The sequence below is a fragment of the Falco naumanni genome, unplaced genomic scaffold (assembly GCF_017639655.2).
Source record: "Falco naumanni isolate bFalNau1 unplaced genomic scaffold, bFalNau1.pat scaffold_222_arrow_pat_ctg1, whole genome shotgun sequence".
Taxonomy (NCBI): Eukaryota; Metazoa; Chordata; class Aves; order Falconiformes; family Falconidae; genus Falco; species Falco naumanni.
Window position 1 is genome coordinate 3,462 of NW_024427399.1, and position 16,539 is coordinate 20,000.

A 16,539-nucleotide genomic window follows, 5' to 3' on the forward strand; every position below is an offset into this window, starting at 1 on the left:
ACTGGGAGCTGTGGGGCAGGTGGCACGTGGTTACTGGTGTTACTGGGAGCTGTGGGGCAGGCGGGACTGTGGTTACTGGTGTTACTGGGAGCTGTGGGGCAGGTGGCACGTGCTTACTGGGAGCACTGGGAGCTGTGGGGCAGACGGGACTGTGCTTACTGGTGTTACTGGGAGCTGTGGGGCAGGTGGCACGTGGTTACTGGGAGCACTGGGAGCTGTGGGGCAGGTGGCACGTGGTTACTGGTGTTACTGGGAGCTGTGGGGCAGGCGGGACTGTGCTTACTGGTGTTACTGGGAGCTGTGGGGCAGGTGGCACGTGGTTACTGGGAGCACTGGGAGCTGTGGGGCAGGCGGGACTGGTGTTACTGGGAGCTGTGGGGCAGGTGGCACGTGGTTACTGGGAGCACTGGGAGCTGTGGGGCAGGTGGCACGTGGTTACTGGGAGCACTGGGAGCTGTGGGGCAGGCGGGACTGTGGTTACTGGTGTTACTGGGAGCTGTGGGGCAGGTGGCACGTGGTTACTGGGAGCACTGGGAGCTGTGGGGCAGGTGGCACGTGGTTACTGGGAGCACTGGGAGCTGTGGGGCAGGCGGGACTGAGCTTGCTGGGAGCTGTGGGGCAAAGGCCACCACGCTTACTGGTCTTGCTGGGCGATGAGGGGCAGCCTGTGCCGTGTTACTGGTATTACTGGTGTTACTGGGAGCGGTCCCGTCCCCCTCCCGCCCTGGCAGCCGGACCTCACATCTGGCTGCCCCCGCCCAGATGTTTGGTTACCATGGCAACCGCCACCCCGTAAACACGGGGCGGGGGGGGGGCAGGTGCGTGGGATGAGGCCACGCCCCCATCCACGCCCCCGGCCACGCCCCCTCCCTGACCCCCCCACCCCCCCCCACCCCGCAGCGGAGCTGCAGGGACGGCTCGGGGACGGGAGGTACTGGGCTTACTGGGGGGACTGGGGGGACTGGGCTTGGGCTGGAAGGGACTGGAAATGCTGGAGTCGCTGGTGTGACTGGAGTTACTGGTGTGACTGGAGTTACTGGTGTGACTGGAGGTGACTGGTGTGACTGGAGTTACTGGAGGTTACTGGAGTTACTGGTGTGACTGGAGGTGACTGGAGTTACTGGAGTTACTGGTGTGACTGGAGGTGACTGGTGTGACTGGAGGTGACTGGTGTGACTGGAGGTGACTGGTGTGACTGGAGTTACTGGTGTGACTGGAGTTACTGGTATGACTGGAGTGACTGGAGGTGACTGGAGGTGACTGGAGTTACTGGAGGTGACTGGAGTTACTGGAGGTGACTGGAGTTACTGGAGGTGACTGGAGGTGACTGGAGTTACTGGAGGTGACTGGTGTGACTGGAGTTACTGGTGTGACTGGAGTTACTGGTGTGACTGGAGTTACTGGTGTGACTGGAGGTGACTGGTGTGACTGGAGGTGACTGGAGTTGCATTACTGGAGTTGCTGGTGTTACTGGAGGCGACAAGTTACTGGTGTCACTGGAGTTGCGGGCATTACTGGAGGTCACTGGAGTTGCTGGTGTTACTGGCATGACTGGTGTGACTGGTGTTACTGGAGATGACTGGCACTGGAGTTGCTGGTGTTACTGGTGTTACTGGTGTTGCTGGTGTTGCTGGCGTAACTGGAGTTACTGGAGTTACTGGTGTTACTGGAGTTGCAGGCATTACTGGAGGTCACTGGAGTTGCTGGTGTTACTGGCATTACTGGTGTGACTGGTGTTACTGGAGATGACTGGTGTTGGTGTTGCTGGTGCTACTGGTGTTGCTGGTGTTACTGGTGTTACTGGCGTAACTGGAGTTACTGGTGTTACTGGCGGTGGTGGCACTACTGGCATTGCTGGTGTTACTGGCGTAACTGGAGGTGACTGGAATTACTGGCATTGCTGGTGTTACTGGCGTTACTGGTGTGACTGGAGGTGACTGGAATTACTGGCATTGCTGGTGTTACTGGCGTTACTGGTGTGACTGGAGGTGACTGGAATTATTGGCATTGCTGGTGTTACTGGTGTTACTGGCGTTACTGGTGTGACTGGAGGTGACTGGAATTACTGGCATTGCTGGCGTTACTGGCGTTACTGGTGTGACTGGAGGTGACTGGAATTATTGGCATTGCTGGTGTTACTGGCGTTGCTGGAGTTGCTGGTGTTACTGGTGTGACTGGAATTATTGGCATTGCTGGCGTTACTGGCGTTACTGGTGTGACTGGAGGTGACTGGAATTACTGGTGTTACTGGCGTTACTGGTGTGACTGGAGGTGACTGGAATTACTGGCATTGCTGGTGTTACTGGCGTTACTGGTGTGACTGGAATTATTGACGTTGCTGGCGTTACTGGCGTGACTGGAGTTGCTGGCGCCGCTGGTGTTGCTGCTGTTGCTGGAGTTACTGGGGTTACTGGAGTTCCTGATGTTGTTGTTTTTGCTGGAGTTACTGGGGTTACTGGGGCCGTGTAAGCTGGAGGTGACTGGACTTGCTGGCGCTGCTGGAGTTACTGGGGTTACTGGAGCTGCTGCTGCTGTCACTGGAATTGCTGCTGGTGCTGGGCTTACTGGTGTTACTGGAGGTGACTGGTGTTACTGGGGCTGTTTGCCGGAGGTGACTGGTGTCGGCAGAGACAGGGGGTGACTGGAGTTACTGGTGCTACTGGAGTTGCCACTGGGGTTGCTGCTGTTACTGGTGCGAGTTGCTGGAGGTGCTGGTGTTACTGGGGGTTACTGGAGTTGTTGGAGAGGGGCGTTACTGGTGGGCTACTGGTGTTACTGGGAACTGGGGGCGGGAGGGGTGAGGCTACTGCAGTCAGTGAGAAACTGGGGGTTACTGGGGAGGCTACTGGTGTTACTGGGGGCTGCCGGGGGTTACTGGTGTTACTGGGCATACTGGTGCCAGGGCCACCCAGGGGTCATGGGTGGGTGGTGTGGGTCGGGGGGGGGCGTGTGTCCCCCGTGGGTGTCCCCTGAGTGTCCCCCGTGGGTGTCCCTGTCCCCACTGATGTCCCCTGGGTGTCCCCTGGGTGCATCCCAGTGTCCCCCCAGTTGTCTGGGTGTCCCCTCGATGTCCCCTGTGGGTGTCCCTGTGTCCCCTGGCTGTCCCCCACAGTTGTCTGCATGTCCCCTGAGTGTCCCCCGTGGGTGTCCCGGTGCCCCTGTGTCCCCTGGCTGTCCCCTGTGGGTGTCCCTGTGTCCCCCGTGGGTGTCCCCCGTGGCTGTCCCTGTGTCCTCAGGTGTCCCTGTGTCCCCTGTGGGCGTCCCTGTGTCCCCATGGGTGTCCCCACAGTTGTCTGCGTGTCCCCCGTGGGTGCCCCTGTGTCCCCTGGGTGCCCCCGAGTGTCCCCACGGGTGTCCCCATGTGTGTCCCCATCCCCCACGGGTGTCCCCACGGGTGCCATCCATCCCCTCCCCCCGCAGGACCATGACCCCGGGGCTGCCCCTGCTGCTGCTGGCGCTGGCGCTGCGGGGGGGGGCGGGGGCGGGGGCGGGGGCGGGGCCCCCCCCCGGGCCCCCCCTCGGGCCCCCCCCGGCCCCCCCGTGCGGGGCGGCGCTGGTGGCCGTGCTGGGGCGCCTGCAGGAGCTGGAGGGACAAGTGCGGGCGCTGCAGGGACAGTGCGGGGACAGCCGGGGACCCCAGGCCGGCACCGGTACGGGGGGGGTGGGGGGGGGCGGGGGGACAAGGGGGGTGACATGGGGACAAGGGGGGTGACATGGGGACAAGGGGGGGCATGGGGACATGTGGGGTGACATGGGGACATGTGGGGGACATGGGGACAAGGGGGGTGACATGAGGACATGTGGGGGGACATGGGGACAAGGGGGGGGCATGGGGACATGTGGGGTGACATGGAGACAAGGGGGGTGACATGGGGACAAGGGGGGCATGGGGACATGCGGGGGACATGGGGACAAGGGGGGGCATGGGGACAAGGGGGGGCATGGGGACATGTGGGGTGACATGGGGATTGGGGGAGCATGGGGACATGTGGGGTGACGTGTGGGGTGACATGGGGACAAGGGGGGTGACATGGGGACAAGGGGGGTGACGGGGGGGACATGGGGACATGTGGGGGACATGTGGGGTGACATGGGGACAAGGGGGGCATGGGGACATGGGGGGGACATGTGGGGGGGCATGGGGACATGTGGGGGACATGGGGACAAGGGGGGTGACATGGGGGGACATGTGGGGTGACATGTGGGGTGACATGGGGACAAGGGGGGGTGACATGGGGGGACATGGGGACAAGGGGGGTGACATGGGGACAAGGAGGGTGACATGGGGACAAGGGGGGCATGGGGACATGTGGGGTGACATGGGGACATGTGGGGTGACATGGGGACGGGGGGGGCATGGGGACATGTGGGGGACATGTGGGGTGACATGGGGACATGTGGGGGACATGGAGGGGCATGGGGGGGCATTGGGACATGGGAGGACATGGGGACAAGGGGGGTCACATGGGGACATGTGGGGTGACATGGGGGGTCACATGGGGACATGTGGGGTGACATTGGGACATGGGGGGACATGGGGACAAGGGGGGTGACATGGGGACAAGGGGGGTGACATGGGGACAAGGGGGGGACATGTGGGGGGACATGGGGGGTCACATGGGGACATGTGGGGTGACATGGGGACATAGGGGGACATGGGGACATGGGGGGGAATGGGGACATGTGGGGTGACATGGGGACAAGGGGGGTGACACGGGGGGACATGTGGGGTGACATGGGGACATGTGGGGTGACATGTGGGGTGACATGGGGACAAGGGGGATGACATGGGGACAAGGGGGGGTGACATGGGGGTGACATGGGGACATGTGGGGGACATGTGGGGTGACATGGGGACGTGGGGGAGCATGGGGACATGTGGGGTGACATGGGGACATGTGGGGTGACATGGGGACGAGGGGGGGCATGGGGACATGTGGGGGACATGTGGGGGACATGTGGGGGGACATGGGGACATGAGGGGTCACATGGGGACATGTGGGGTGACGTGGGGTGACATGGGGACAAGGGGGGTGACATGGGGACAAGGAGGGTGACATGGGGGGGACATGGGGACATGGGGGGGACATGTGGGGTGACATGGGGACATGTGGGGTGACATGGGGACGAGGGGTGACATGGGGACATGGGGGGGACATGTGGGGTGACATGGGGACATGTGGGGGACATGGAGGGGCATGGGGGGGCATTGGGACATGGGAGGACATGGGGACAAGGGGGGTCACATGGGGACATGGGGGGACATGGGGACATAGGGGGGGAATGGGGACATGTGGGGTGACATGGGGGGTCACATGGGGACAAGGGGGTGACATGGGGACAAGGGGGGCATGGGGACATGCCGGGAACATGGGGGGACACGGGGACATGTGGGGTGACAATGGCGGGTGACAATGGGACATGTGGGGTGACATGGGGGGACATGGGGGGACATGGGGGGTGACATGGGGGGACATGGGGGGAGATGGGGGGTGACATGGGGGGACATGGGGGGAGATGGGGGGTGACATGGGGAGATGTGGGGTGACAATGCGACATGGGGGGCATGGGGACGGGGGGGGGACATGTGGGGTGACAATGGGACATGTGGGGTGACATGGGGACATGGGGGGGGACGTGGGGGGGGACACGGGGGTCACGGGGACATCGGGGGCCGTGGGGGGCACAGGGAGGGGCAAGGGGTGACATGGGGGGTGGGGGATGGGGGGGGGGGGCGGTGACACTGGGGGGGGGGACATGGGGCCTCGTCACCCCCCGTGTCCCCCCTGTCCCCGCAGGCCACACGCTGTCTCTGGAGCTCTGCGCCCCCCCCGGGCGGGGCCGGCTGCGGCTGCCCCTCCCCCCCCCCACCCCTCCCCCCCCCGCCCCCCCCCCACCCCCCCTGCCCCCTCGGCTGCAGTGACCAGGGCCGGTGCCGTAGGGGGCGCTGTCACTGCTTCCCCCGGCTTCACCGGGCCCCTCTGCGCCACCCCCGCCTGCCCCCCCGGCCGCGGCGGCCCCCGCTGTGCCCTCGGTATGTCCCCAAGGGTCCCCAAGGGTCCCCAAGGGTCCCCAGGGGACCCCGGTGCTCCCCCTGTGTCCCTCTCCTGCGGGTGCCCCATATCCTGGTGTCCCCCTGACTTGGGTGGCTTTGTTCCTTGGGTGTCCCCACAGTGTCCCCAAGGTGTCCCCATCCCAAGGTGTCCCCATCCCATGGTGCTCCCCATGGTGTCCCCAAGGTGTCCCTGTCCCATGATGTCCCCAAGGTGTCCCCATCCCAAGGTGTCCCCATCCCATGATGTCCCCAAGGTGTCCCCATGGTGTCCCCATCCCAAGGTGTCCCCATCCCATGGTGTCCCCAAGGTGTCCCTGTCGCATGATGTCCCCAAGGTGTCCCCATGGTGTCTCCATCCCAAGGTGTCCCCATCCCATGGTGTCCCCAAGGTGTCCCCATCCCAAGGTGTCCCCAAGGTGTCCCCGTCCCATGGTGTCCCCAAGGTGTCCCCATCCCATGGTGTCCCCAAGGTGTCCCCGTCCCATGGTGTCCCCAAGGTGTCCCCGTCCCATGGTGTCCCCATCCCATGGTGTCCCCAAGGTGTCCCCGTCCCATGGTGTCCCCAAGGTATCCCCGTCCCATGGTGTCCCCATCCCATGGTGTCCCCAAGGTATCCCCGTCCCAAGGTGTCCCCATCCCATGGTGTCCCCAAGTTGTCCCCATCCCAAGGTGTCCCCATGGTGTCCCCATCCCATGGTGTCCCCAAGTTGTCCCCATCCCATGGTGTCCCCATGGTGTCCCCATCCCATGGTGTCCCCAAGGTATCCCCATCCCATGGTGTCCCCATCCCATGGTGTCCCCATGGTGTCCCCATCCCATGGTGTCCCCATGGTGTCCCCAGTTTCTCCCCACCCCATGGGAATGCCCCACCCCACGATGTCACCAGGGTGCCCTGGGTGTCCCCCTCCCACAGTGTCCCCAGGGTGTCCCCCACTGACGGGACCGTGTCCCCACAGACATCCCCTCGGTGAAGCCACGCTTGGCCACCCGCAACCAGACGTCCTTCCGTGTCACCTGGCCGCGGCCACCTGTGCCGGTGGATGGCTACCAGGTGGCCCTCGTCCCCCTGGTGAGCTGGGGACAGGGACAGGGGTGGGGACAGGTCCCCAGCGTCACAGCGGCCCCCGTGTGCTGGCCCCAAGGTGACCTTCAGCCCCAGGAGGTGGCATCCATGGCCACCTGCTGCTGCCCTGCTGGGGGCCGCCTTCAGGGTGTCCCCAAGGTGTCCCCAGGCCACCTGCCTGTTGCCTGACTCGGGGCCATGTCCTACCATGGTGTCCCCAAGATGTCCCCAAGGTGTCCCTAGACCCCTGTGGCCACCTGCCTGTTGCCTGACTCAGGGCCATGTCCCACCATGGTGTCCCCAAGATGTCCCCAAGGTGTCCCCAGACCCCTGTGGCCACCTGCCTGTTGCCTGACTCAGGGCCAGGTCCCACCATGGTGTCCCCAAGATGTCCCCAAGGTGTCCCCAAGGTGTCCCTAGACCCCTGTGGCCACCTGCCTGTTGCCTGACTCAGGGCCAGGTCCCACCATGGTGTCCTCCAGATGTCCCCAAGACGTCCCCAAAGTGTCCCCAGACCCCTGTGCCACCTGCCTGTTGCCTGACTCAGGGCCAGGTCCCACCATGGTGTCCCCAAGATGTCCCCAAGGTGTCCCCAGACCCCTGTGGCCACCTGCCTCTTGCCTGACTCAGGGCCATGTCCCACCATGGTGTCCCCAAGATGTCCCCAAGGTGTCCCCAGACCCCTGTGGCCACCTGCCTGTTGCCTGACTCAGGGCCATGTCCCACCATGGTGTCCCCAAGATGTCCCCAAGATGTCCCCAAGGTGTCCCCAGACCCCTGTGGCCACCTGCCTGTTGCCTGACTCAGGGCCAGGTCCCACCATGGTGTCCCCAAGATGTCCCCAAGGTGTCCCTAGACCCCTGCGGCCACCTGCCTGTTACCTGACTCAGGGCCAAGTCCCACCATGGTGTCCCCAAGATGTCCCCAAGACGTCCCCAGACCCCTGTGGCCACCTGCCTGTTGCCTGACTCAGGGCCATGTCCCACCATGGTGTCCCCAAGATGTCCCCAAGGTGTCCCCAGACCCCTGTGGCCACCTGCCTGTTGCCTGACTCGGGGCCATGTCCTACCATGGTGTCCCCAAGATGTCCCCAAGGTGTCCCTAGACCCCTGCGGCCACCTGCCTGTTACCTGACTCAGGGCCAAGTCCCACCATGGTGTCCCCAAGATGTCCCCAAGACGTCCCCAGACCCCTGTGGCCACCTGCCTGTTGCCTGACTCGGGGCCAGGTCCCACCATGGTGTCCCCAAGATGTCCCCAAGGTGTCCCCAGACCCCTGTGGCCACCTGCCTGTTGCCTGACTCGGGGCCAGGTCCCACCATGGTGTCCCCAAGATGTCCCCAAGATGTCCCCAAGACGTCCCCAAAGTGTCCCCAGACCCCTGTGCCACCTGCCTGTTGCCTGACTCAGGGCCATGTCCCACCATGGTGTCCCCAAGATGTCCCCAAGGTGTCCCCAAGGTGTCCCTAGACCCCTGTGGCCACCTGCCTGTTGCCTGACTCAGGGCCATGTCCCACCATGGTGTCCCCAAGATGTCCCCAAGGTGTCCCCAAGCCCTCTGTGGCCACCTGCCTGTTGCCTGACTCGGGGCCAGGTCCCACCATGGTGTCCTCCAGATGTCCCCAAGACGTCCCCAAGGTGTCCCCAGACCCCTGTGGCCACCTGCCTGTTGCCTGACTCAGAGCCAGGTCCCACCATGGTGTCCCCAAGATGTCCCCAAGATGTCCCCAAGACGTCCCCAGACCCCCTGTGCCACCTGCCTGTTGCCTGACTCGGGGCCAGGTCCCACCATGGTGTCCCCAAGATGTCCCCAAAGTGTCCCCAGACCCCTGTGGCCACCTGCCTCTTGCCTGACTCAGGGCCAGGTCCCACCATGGTGTCCCCAAGATGTCCCCAAAGTGTCCCCAGACCCCTGTGGCCACCTGCCTGTTGCCTGACTCAGGGCCAGGTCCCACCATGGTGTCCCCAAGATGTCCCCAAGGTGTCCCCAAAGTGTCCCCAGACCCCTGTGGCCACCTGCCTGTTGCCTGACTCAGAGCCAGGTCCCACCATGGTGTCCCCAAGATGTCCCCAAGACGTCCCCAAAGTGTCCCCAGACCCCTGTGCCACCTGCCTGTTGCGTGACTCAGGGCCATGTCCCACCATGGTGTCCCCAAGATGTCCCCAAAGTGTCCCCAGACCCCGGTGGCCACCTGCCTGTTGCCTGACTCAGGGCCATGTCCCACCATGGTGTCCCCAAGACGTCCCCAAAGTGTCCCCAGACCCCTGTGGCCACCTGCCTGTTGCCTGACTCGGGGCCAGGTCCCACCATGGTGTCCTCCAGATGTCCCCAAGACGTCCCCAAGGTGTCCCCAGACCCCTGTGGCCACCTGCCTGTTGCCTGACTCAGGGCCATGTCCCACCATGGTGTCCCCAAGATGTCCCCAAGGTGTCCCCATACCCCTGTGGCCACCTGCCTGTTGCCTGACTCGGGGCCAGGTCCCACCATGGTGTCCCCAAGATGTCCCCAAGGTGTCCCCAAGCCCTCTGTGGCCACCTGCCTGTTGCCTGACTCAGGGCCAGGTCCCACCATGGTGTCCCCAAGATGTCCCCAAAGTGTCCCCAGACCCCTGTGGCCACCTGCCTGTTGCCTGACTCGGGGCCAGGTCCCACCATGGTGTCCTCCAGATTTCCCCAAGACGTCCCCAAGGTGTCCCCAGACCCCTGTGGCCACCTGCCTGTTGCCTGACTCAGGGCCATGTCCCACCATGGTGTCCTCCAGATGTCCCCAAGACGTCCCCAAGGTGTCCCCAGACCCCTGTGGCCACCTGCCTGTTGCCTGACTCGGGGCCAGGTCCCACCGTGGTGTCCCCAAGGTGTCCCTGGCATGTCCCTTGTCCCCAGGACGAGCCGGCGGCGATGACCACCCATGAGCTGCCTGGTTCTGCTGTCACCTTCGAGGTGACAGGGCTGGCGCCCGGCCACGCCTTCGAGCTCTTCGTCCAGGCGCGGCGGCAGCGGCACCTCGGGGCGCCCGGCACCCTGCGCATCCGCACCCGTACGTGTCACCCGCCTGTCACCCGCCTGTCACCACCGCGCGGGGGGAGGATGGGTGCGGGGTGGGGACGCCGCGGGGATGGAGACAGGCAGGAGCATGGGGACAGGGACAGGGATGTCATGGGCATGGGGACAGCATGGGGACAGGGATGGGGACAGGGATGGGGACAGTGATGGGGACAGAAGTGTCATGGGCATGGGGACAGCATGGGGACAGGGACAGCGATGTCATGGGCATGGGGACAGCATGGGGACAGGGATGGGGACAGAAGTGTCATGGGCATGGGGACAGGGATGGGGACAGGGATGGGGACAAAGGTGTCATGGGCATGGGGACAGCATGGGGACACGGATGGGGACAGGGATGGGGACAGAGGTGTCATGGGCATGGGGACAGCATGGGGACAGGGATGGGGACAGAAGTGTCATGGGCATGGGGACAGCATGGGGACAGGGACAGCGATGTCATGGGCATGGGGACAGGGATGGGGACAGTGATGGGGACAGAAGTGTCATGGGCATGGGGACAGCATGGGGACAGGGACAGCGATGTCATGGGCATGGGGACAGCATGGGGACAGGGATGGGGACAGTGATGGGGACAGAAGTGTCATGGGCATGGGGACAGCATGGGGACAGGGACAGCGATGTCATGGGCATGGGGACAGGGATGGGGACAGGGATGGGGACAGAAGTGTCATGGGCATGGGGACAGCATGGGGACAGGGACAGCGATGTCATGGGCATGGGGACAGGGGTGGGGACAGGGATGGGGACAGGGATGGGGACAAAGGTGTCATGGGCATGGGGACAGCATGGGGACAGGGACAGGGATGGCATGGGGACAGGGATGGGGACAGCGATGTCATGGGCATGGGGACAGGGACGGGGACAGGGATGTCATGGGCATGGGGACAGCATGGGGACAGTGATGGCGTGGGCATGAATGTGGGGACAGCGATGAGGGTGGCATGGGGACAGCTGGGGACAGGGATGGGGACAGCTGGGGACAGGGATGTCATGGCATGGGGACAGTGATGGGGACAGGGATGGGGACAGCTGGGGACAGGGACAGGGATGTCATGGCACGGGGACAGCATGGGGACAGGGATGGGGACAGCTGGGGACAGGGACAGGGATGTCATGGCATGGGGACAGCTGGGGACAGGGATGGGGACAGCTGGGGACAGGGACAGGGATGTCATGGCATGGGGACAGGGATGGGGACAGGGATGGGGACAGCTGGGGACAGGGACAGGGATGTCATGGCATGGGGACAGGGATGGGGACAGGGATGGGGACAGCTGGGGACAGGGACAGGGATGTCATGGCATGGGGACAGCTGGGGACAGGGACAGGGATGTCATGGCATGGGGACAGCATGGGGACAGGGATGGGGACAGCTGGGGACAGGGACAGGGATGTCATGGCATGGGGACAGTGATGGGGACAAGGATGGGGACAGCTGGGGACAGGGATGGGGACAGCTGGGGACAGGGACAGGGATGTCATGGCATGGGGACAGCTGGGGACAGGGACAGGGATGTCATGGCATGGGGACAGTGATGGGGACAGGGATGGGGACAGCCGGGGACAGGGACAGGGATGTCATGGCATGGGGACAGTGATGGGGACAGGGATGGGGACAGCCGGGGACAGGGACAGGGATGTCATGGCATGGGGACAGGGATGGGGACAGGGATGGGGACAGCCGGGGACAGGGACAGGGATGTCATGGCATGGGGACAGGGATGGGGACAGGGACAGGGATGTCATGGCATGGGGACAGTGATGGGGACAGGGATGGGGACAGCTGGGGACAGGGACAGGGATGTCATGGCATGGGGACAGTGATGGGGACAGGGATGGGGACAGGGACGGTGCAAGCGGGGGGTGAGGACAGCAGGGACGTGGGGACAGGGAGAGGAAGGTTGTCACCATGGGGGTGGCAGGGGGATGGGGACAGGGATGGGACGTCACAGCCACAGGGGAGGGGACAGGGACCGGCGTGGGTGTCCCCTCTGCCCGTCCCCACGTGTCCCTGTGTCCCCGCGGTGTCCCCACGTGTCCCTGTGTCCCCGCGGCTCTCGGGCCCACACGCGTCTGTCTGTCCTGGTGGATCCGTGTGTCACCGGTCTGTCCCCATGGGTCCGTGTCCCCCACGGGCTTGTGTGTCCCCAGGGTCCCTCTGTCCCCTTGGGCCCATTTACCTGCGTCTGTCCCCACGTGTCCCCTTGGGTCTGTCTGTCCCCATGGGCTCCACGTGTCCCCATGGGTCCCTGTGTCACCATGGGCTCCGTGTGTCCCCATGGGTCCCCGTGTCCCCATGGGTCTGTCTGTCCCCATGGGTCCCTGTGTCACCATGGGCTCCGTGTGTCCCCATGGGTCCCCGTGTCCCCATGGGTCTGTCTGTCCCCATGGGTCCCTGTGTCACCATGGGCTCCGTGTGTCCCCATGGGTCCCTGTGTCCCCTTGGGCTTTTCTGTCCCCACGTGTCCCCATGGGCTCCGTGTGTCCCCATGGGTCCCTGTGTCACCATGGGCTCGTCTGTCCCCATGGGTCTGTCTGTCACCATGGGCTCCCTGTGTCACCATGGGCTCCGTGTGTCCCCATGGGTCCCTCTGTCCCCTTGGGCCTGTCTATCTGCGTCTGTCCCCGTCTGTCCCCATGGGCTTGTGTGTCCCCATGGGCTCCACATGTCCCGTGGGTCCCCATGTCCCCGTGGGTCCGTCTGTCCCCATGGGCTCCATGTGTCCCCATGGGTCCCTGTGTCCCCTTGAGCCTGTCTATCTGTGTCTGTCCCCATGGGCTCCGTGTGTCCCCATGGGTCTGTCTGTCCCCGTGGGCTCCTCTGTCCCCATGGGTCCCCGTGTCCCCATGGGCTCCGTGTGTCCCCATGGGTCCCCGTGTCCCCATGGGTCTGTCTGTCCCTGTGGGCTCCTCTGTCCCCATGGGTCCCCGTGTCCCCATGGGTCCCTGTGTCCCCATGGGCTCCTCTGTCCCCATGGGTCCCTGTGTCCCCATGGGTCTGTCTGTCCCCATGGGCTCCGTGTGTCCCCATGGGTCTGTCTGTCCCCATGGGTCTGTCTGTCCCCATGGGCTCCGTGTGTCCCCATGGGCTTGTCTGTCCCCATGGGTCCCTGTGTCCCCATGGGCTCCTCTGTCCCCATGGGCTCCACGTGTCCCCATGGGTCCCTTTGTCCCCATGGGTCTGTCTGTCCCCATGGGTCTGTCTGTCCCCATGGCTCCGTGTGTCCCCATGGGCTCCGTGTGTCCCCGTGGGTCCCTGTGTCCCCATGGGCTCTGTGTGTCCCCGTGGGTCCGTCTGTCCCCATGGGCTCCACGTGTCCCCGTGGGCTCGTCTGCCCCCGTGGGTCCGTCTGTCCCCATGGGCTCCATGTGTCCCCAGGGGTCCCTGTGTTCCCTTGAGCCTGTCTATCTGCGTCTGTCCCCATGGGCTCCGTGTGTCCCCGTGGGTCCCTGTGTCCCCATGGGTCCCTGTGTCACCATGGGCTCCGTGTGTCCCCATGGGCTCCGTGTGTCCCCATGGGTCTGTCTGTCCCCATGGGCTCCGTGTGTCCCCGTGGGTCCCTGTGTTCCCATGGGCTCCGTGTGTCCCCATGGGTCTGTCTGTCCCCATGGGCTCCGTGTGTCCCCGTGGGTCCCTGTGTCCCCATGGGCTCCACGTGTCCCCATGGGCTCGTCTGCCCCCGTGGGTCCGTCTGTCCCCACATCTCCTGGTGCTTCCCCGTTCGTCCCTCTGTCGCCTGGCTCCAGATGTCCCCAGTCTGTCCCCATCAGTCCAGGTGTCCCCAGTCTCCCTCCACGCATCCGTTTGTCCCCGTCCCTTCCCTTGTCCATCCATCCTTGTGTCCCCATGTCCCCAGCCTCTGGGTGACCCTGGTCCCCTTTGCTCTCGCAGTGCTTGCCCAGACTCTGCCCACCCACGGGGGGTCCCCAGGGTCCCCTCAGGGTTCCCTGGGGTCCCCGGCATCGCCAGTGGCCCCAGCGTCACCATCAGTCCGATGGTCTCCGGCAGCCCCAAGGTCCCCAGTGCCACCAGCACTGCCAGGGTCACCAGGGTCCCTGGGATCACCGGCATCACCAGTGTCACCGGATGCATCCTTGGGGTCACCAGGGTCTTTGGGGTCACCAGCATCCCCAGCTTCTCCGAGGTTTCCAGCGTCCCCAGTATCGCGAGGGTCCCCAGCGTCCCTGAAGTCATCAGCGTCAACAGAGTCCCCAAGGTCACCAGTGTCCCCAAGATCCCCAGAGGCACCAGCATCCCCAGAATCCCCAGGGTCACCAGTGTCACCAAGATCCCCAGGGTCACCAGTGTCCCCAAGATCCCCAGAGTCCCCAGCATCCCCAATGTCCCCAAGATCCCCAGAGGCACCAGCATCCCCAGAATCCCCAGGGTCACCAGTGTCACCAAGATCCCCAGGGTCACCGGTGTCCCCAGCATCCCCAGAATCCCCAGGGTCACCAGTGTCACCAAGATCCCCAGGGTCACCGGTGTCCCCAGGATCCCCAGAATCCCCAGGGTCACCAGTGTCACCAAGATCCCCAGGGTCACCGGTGTCCCCAGGATCCCCAGAATCCCCAGGGTCACCAGTGTCACCAAGATCCCCAGGGTCACCAGTGTCCCCAAGATCCCCAGGGTCACCAGTGTCCCCAGGATCCCCAGAATCCCCAGGCTCACCAGTGTCACCAAGATCCCCAGGGTCACCAGTGTCCCCAGCATCCCCAGAATCCCCAGGGTCACCAGTGTCCCCAAGATCCCCAGAGTCCCCAAGATCCCCAGGGTCACCAGTGTCCCCAGGATCCCCAGAGTCCCCAGCATCCCCAGCGTCCCCAAGACCGCCTGCATCTCCACGGTCCCCCGCGTCACCTCCATCTCCATGGTCCCCGGTGTCCCCAGAGTCCCCGCTGTCCCCAGCGCTCCCGGGTGGCCCATCCCTGCATGACCTGGGGGCCAAGCTCTCCTCCTACAACGGCTCCTTGCTGCAGCGCCTGGAGAGCCACCTCCGGGCTACAAACTACCCCCTCCGGGGCAACCAAACGGTGCCGGCGGTGGCCCGCGCCATCCTCTCTTACCTTCTGCGCCGCAGCCCGGCCTCGTGGCGTCACCAGCTCCTCCGCCACATCCCCCATCCCAAACCCCACTTGATGCCGGGGGCCACCGGCGAGGCGCTGGTGGACCTCAACGGGCTTCGGGGCCACGCCGAAACGGTGGTGATCCGTTACCGGCTCCTGGAAGAGCCGGAGGGGACCGAGGGGGAGCTACAGGTGCCAGGGGACACAGCGGTGGCCCGGGTGCCGGGGCTGGTGCCGGGGGCCATGTACCGGGTGGAGGTGCACGGCGTGGTGCAGGAGCACGTCTCCAAGTCCTACACGTTCCTGGTGACGGCAGGTGGGTGATGGAGGTGGAGAAGGGGACAACGTCGCGTGGGGGACGTCCCGTAACTGGCCACTCCTCTTTCGGGTGCAGGGGTAGGTGGCACCGAGGAGCCCCCGTCGGGGTGGGAGCAGGCGTATGAGATGGAGATGACCGAGCCCCAAGGTGCCGTAGCCAAAACAGGTACCACCGGGTGGTCCGTGGCAGTGGGAACGGACGCGGGTGTTCAGGCTGAGGTGCTGCGGGCAGACACGGTGGGGGGGGGGGTTGGGTGGGCGTGGGGGGTGGATGGGTGGAGGGATGGAGGAGTGGGTGGATGGTGGATGATGGGATGGGTGGGTGGGTGGGTGGGATGGGTGGGCGGAAGGGTGGATGGTTGGATGGGTGGAAGAATGGATGGTTGGATGGTTGGATGGGTGGATGGATGGGTGGATGGGTGGATGGATGGTTGGGTGGGTGGAAGGAGGGATGGTTGGATGGTGGTGGGATGGGTGGGATGGATGGTTGGAGGGATGGATGGTTGGATGGTGGTTGGATGAGTGCGATGGGTGGGCGGAAGGATGGATGGTTGGATGGGTGGATGGTGGTTGGATGAGTGGATGGATGGTTGGATGGTGGTTGGATTAGCGGTTGGATGAGTGGATGGGTGGAAGGATGGATGGTCAGATGATTGGATGGTGGTGGGATGGGTGGGTGGAGCGATGGATGGTTGGATGGTGGTGGGATGGGTGGGTGGAGGGATGGATGGATGGTGGTTGAGTGGTGGTTGGATGAGGAGATGGATGGTTGGATGGGTGGGATGGGTGGGCAGAAGGATGGATGGTGGGATGGGTGGGTGGATGGATGGTTGGATGGGTGGGATGGGTGGAAAGAGGGATGGATGGATGGTTGGATGGTGATTGGATAAGTGGATGGATGGTGGGATGGGTGGGATGGCTGGGCAGAAGGATGGATGATTGGATGGTGGTGGGATGGGTGGGATGGATGG

At 64.3% G+C, this 16,539-nt stretch overlaps 1 protein-coding gene across 1 annotated transcript in view; it reads left to right on the top strand.

Annotated features, from left to right (window-relative positions):
- Positions 1-3,424: 3,424 nt before the first annotated feature.
- Positions 3,425-16,539, top strand: part of LOC121082055 (tenascin-X-like) — a 39,281-nt gene continuing 26,166 nt past the window's right edge. The window contains 8 exon segments of the mRNA XM_040581397.1: positions 3,425-3,661; positions 5,799-5,960; positions 5,962-6,034; positions 7,012-7,124; positions 10,001-10,154; positions 14,076-14,208; positions 14,869-15,566; positions 15,645-15,734. Coding sequence (XP_040437331.1) covers positions 3,425-3,661; positions 5,799-5,960; positions 5,962-6,034; positions 7,012-7,124; positions 10,001-10,154; positions 14,076-14,208; positions 14,869-15,566; positions 15,645-15,734 — 1,660 coding nt within the window.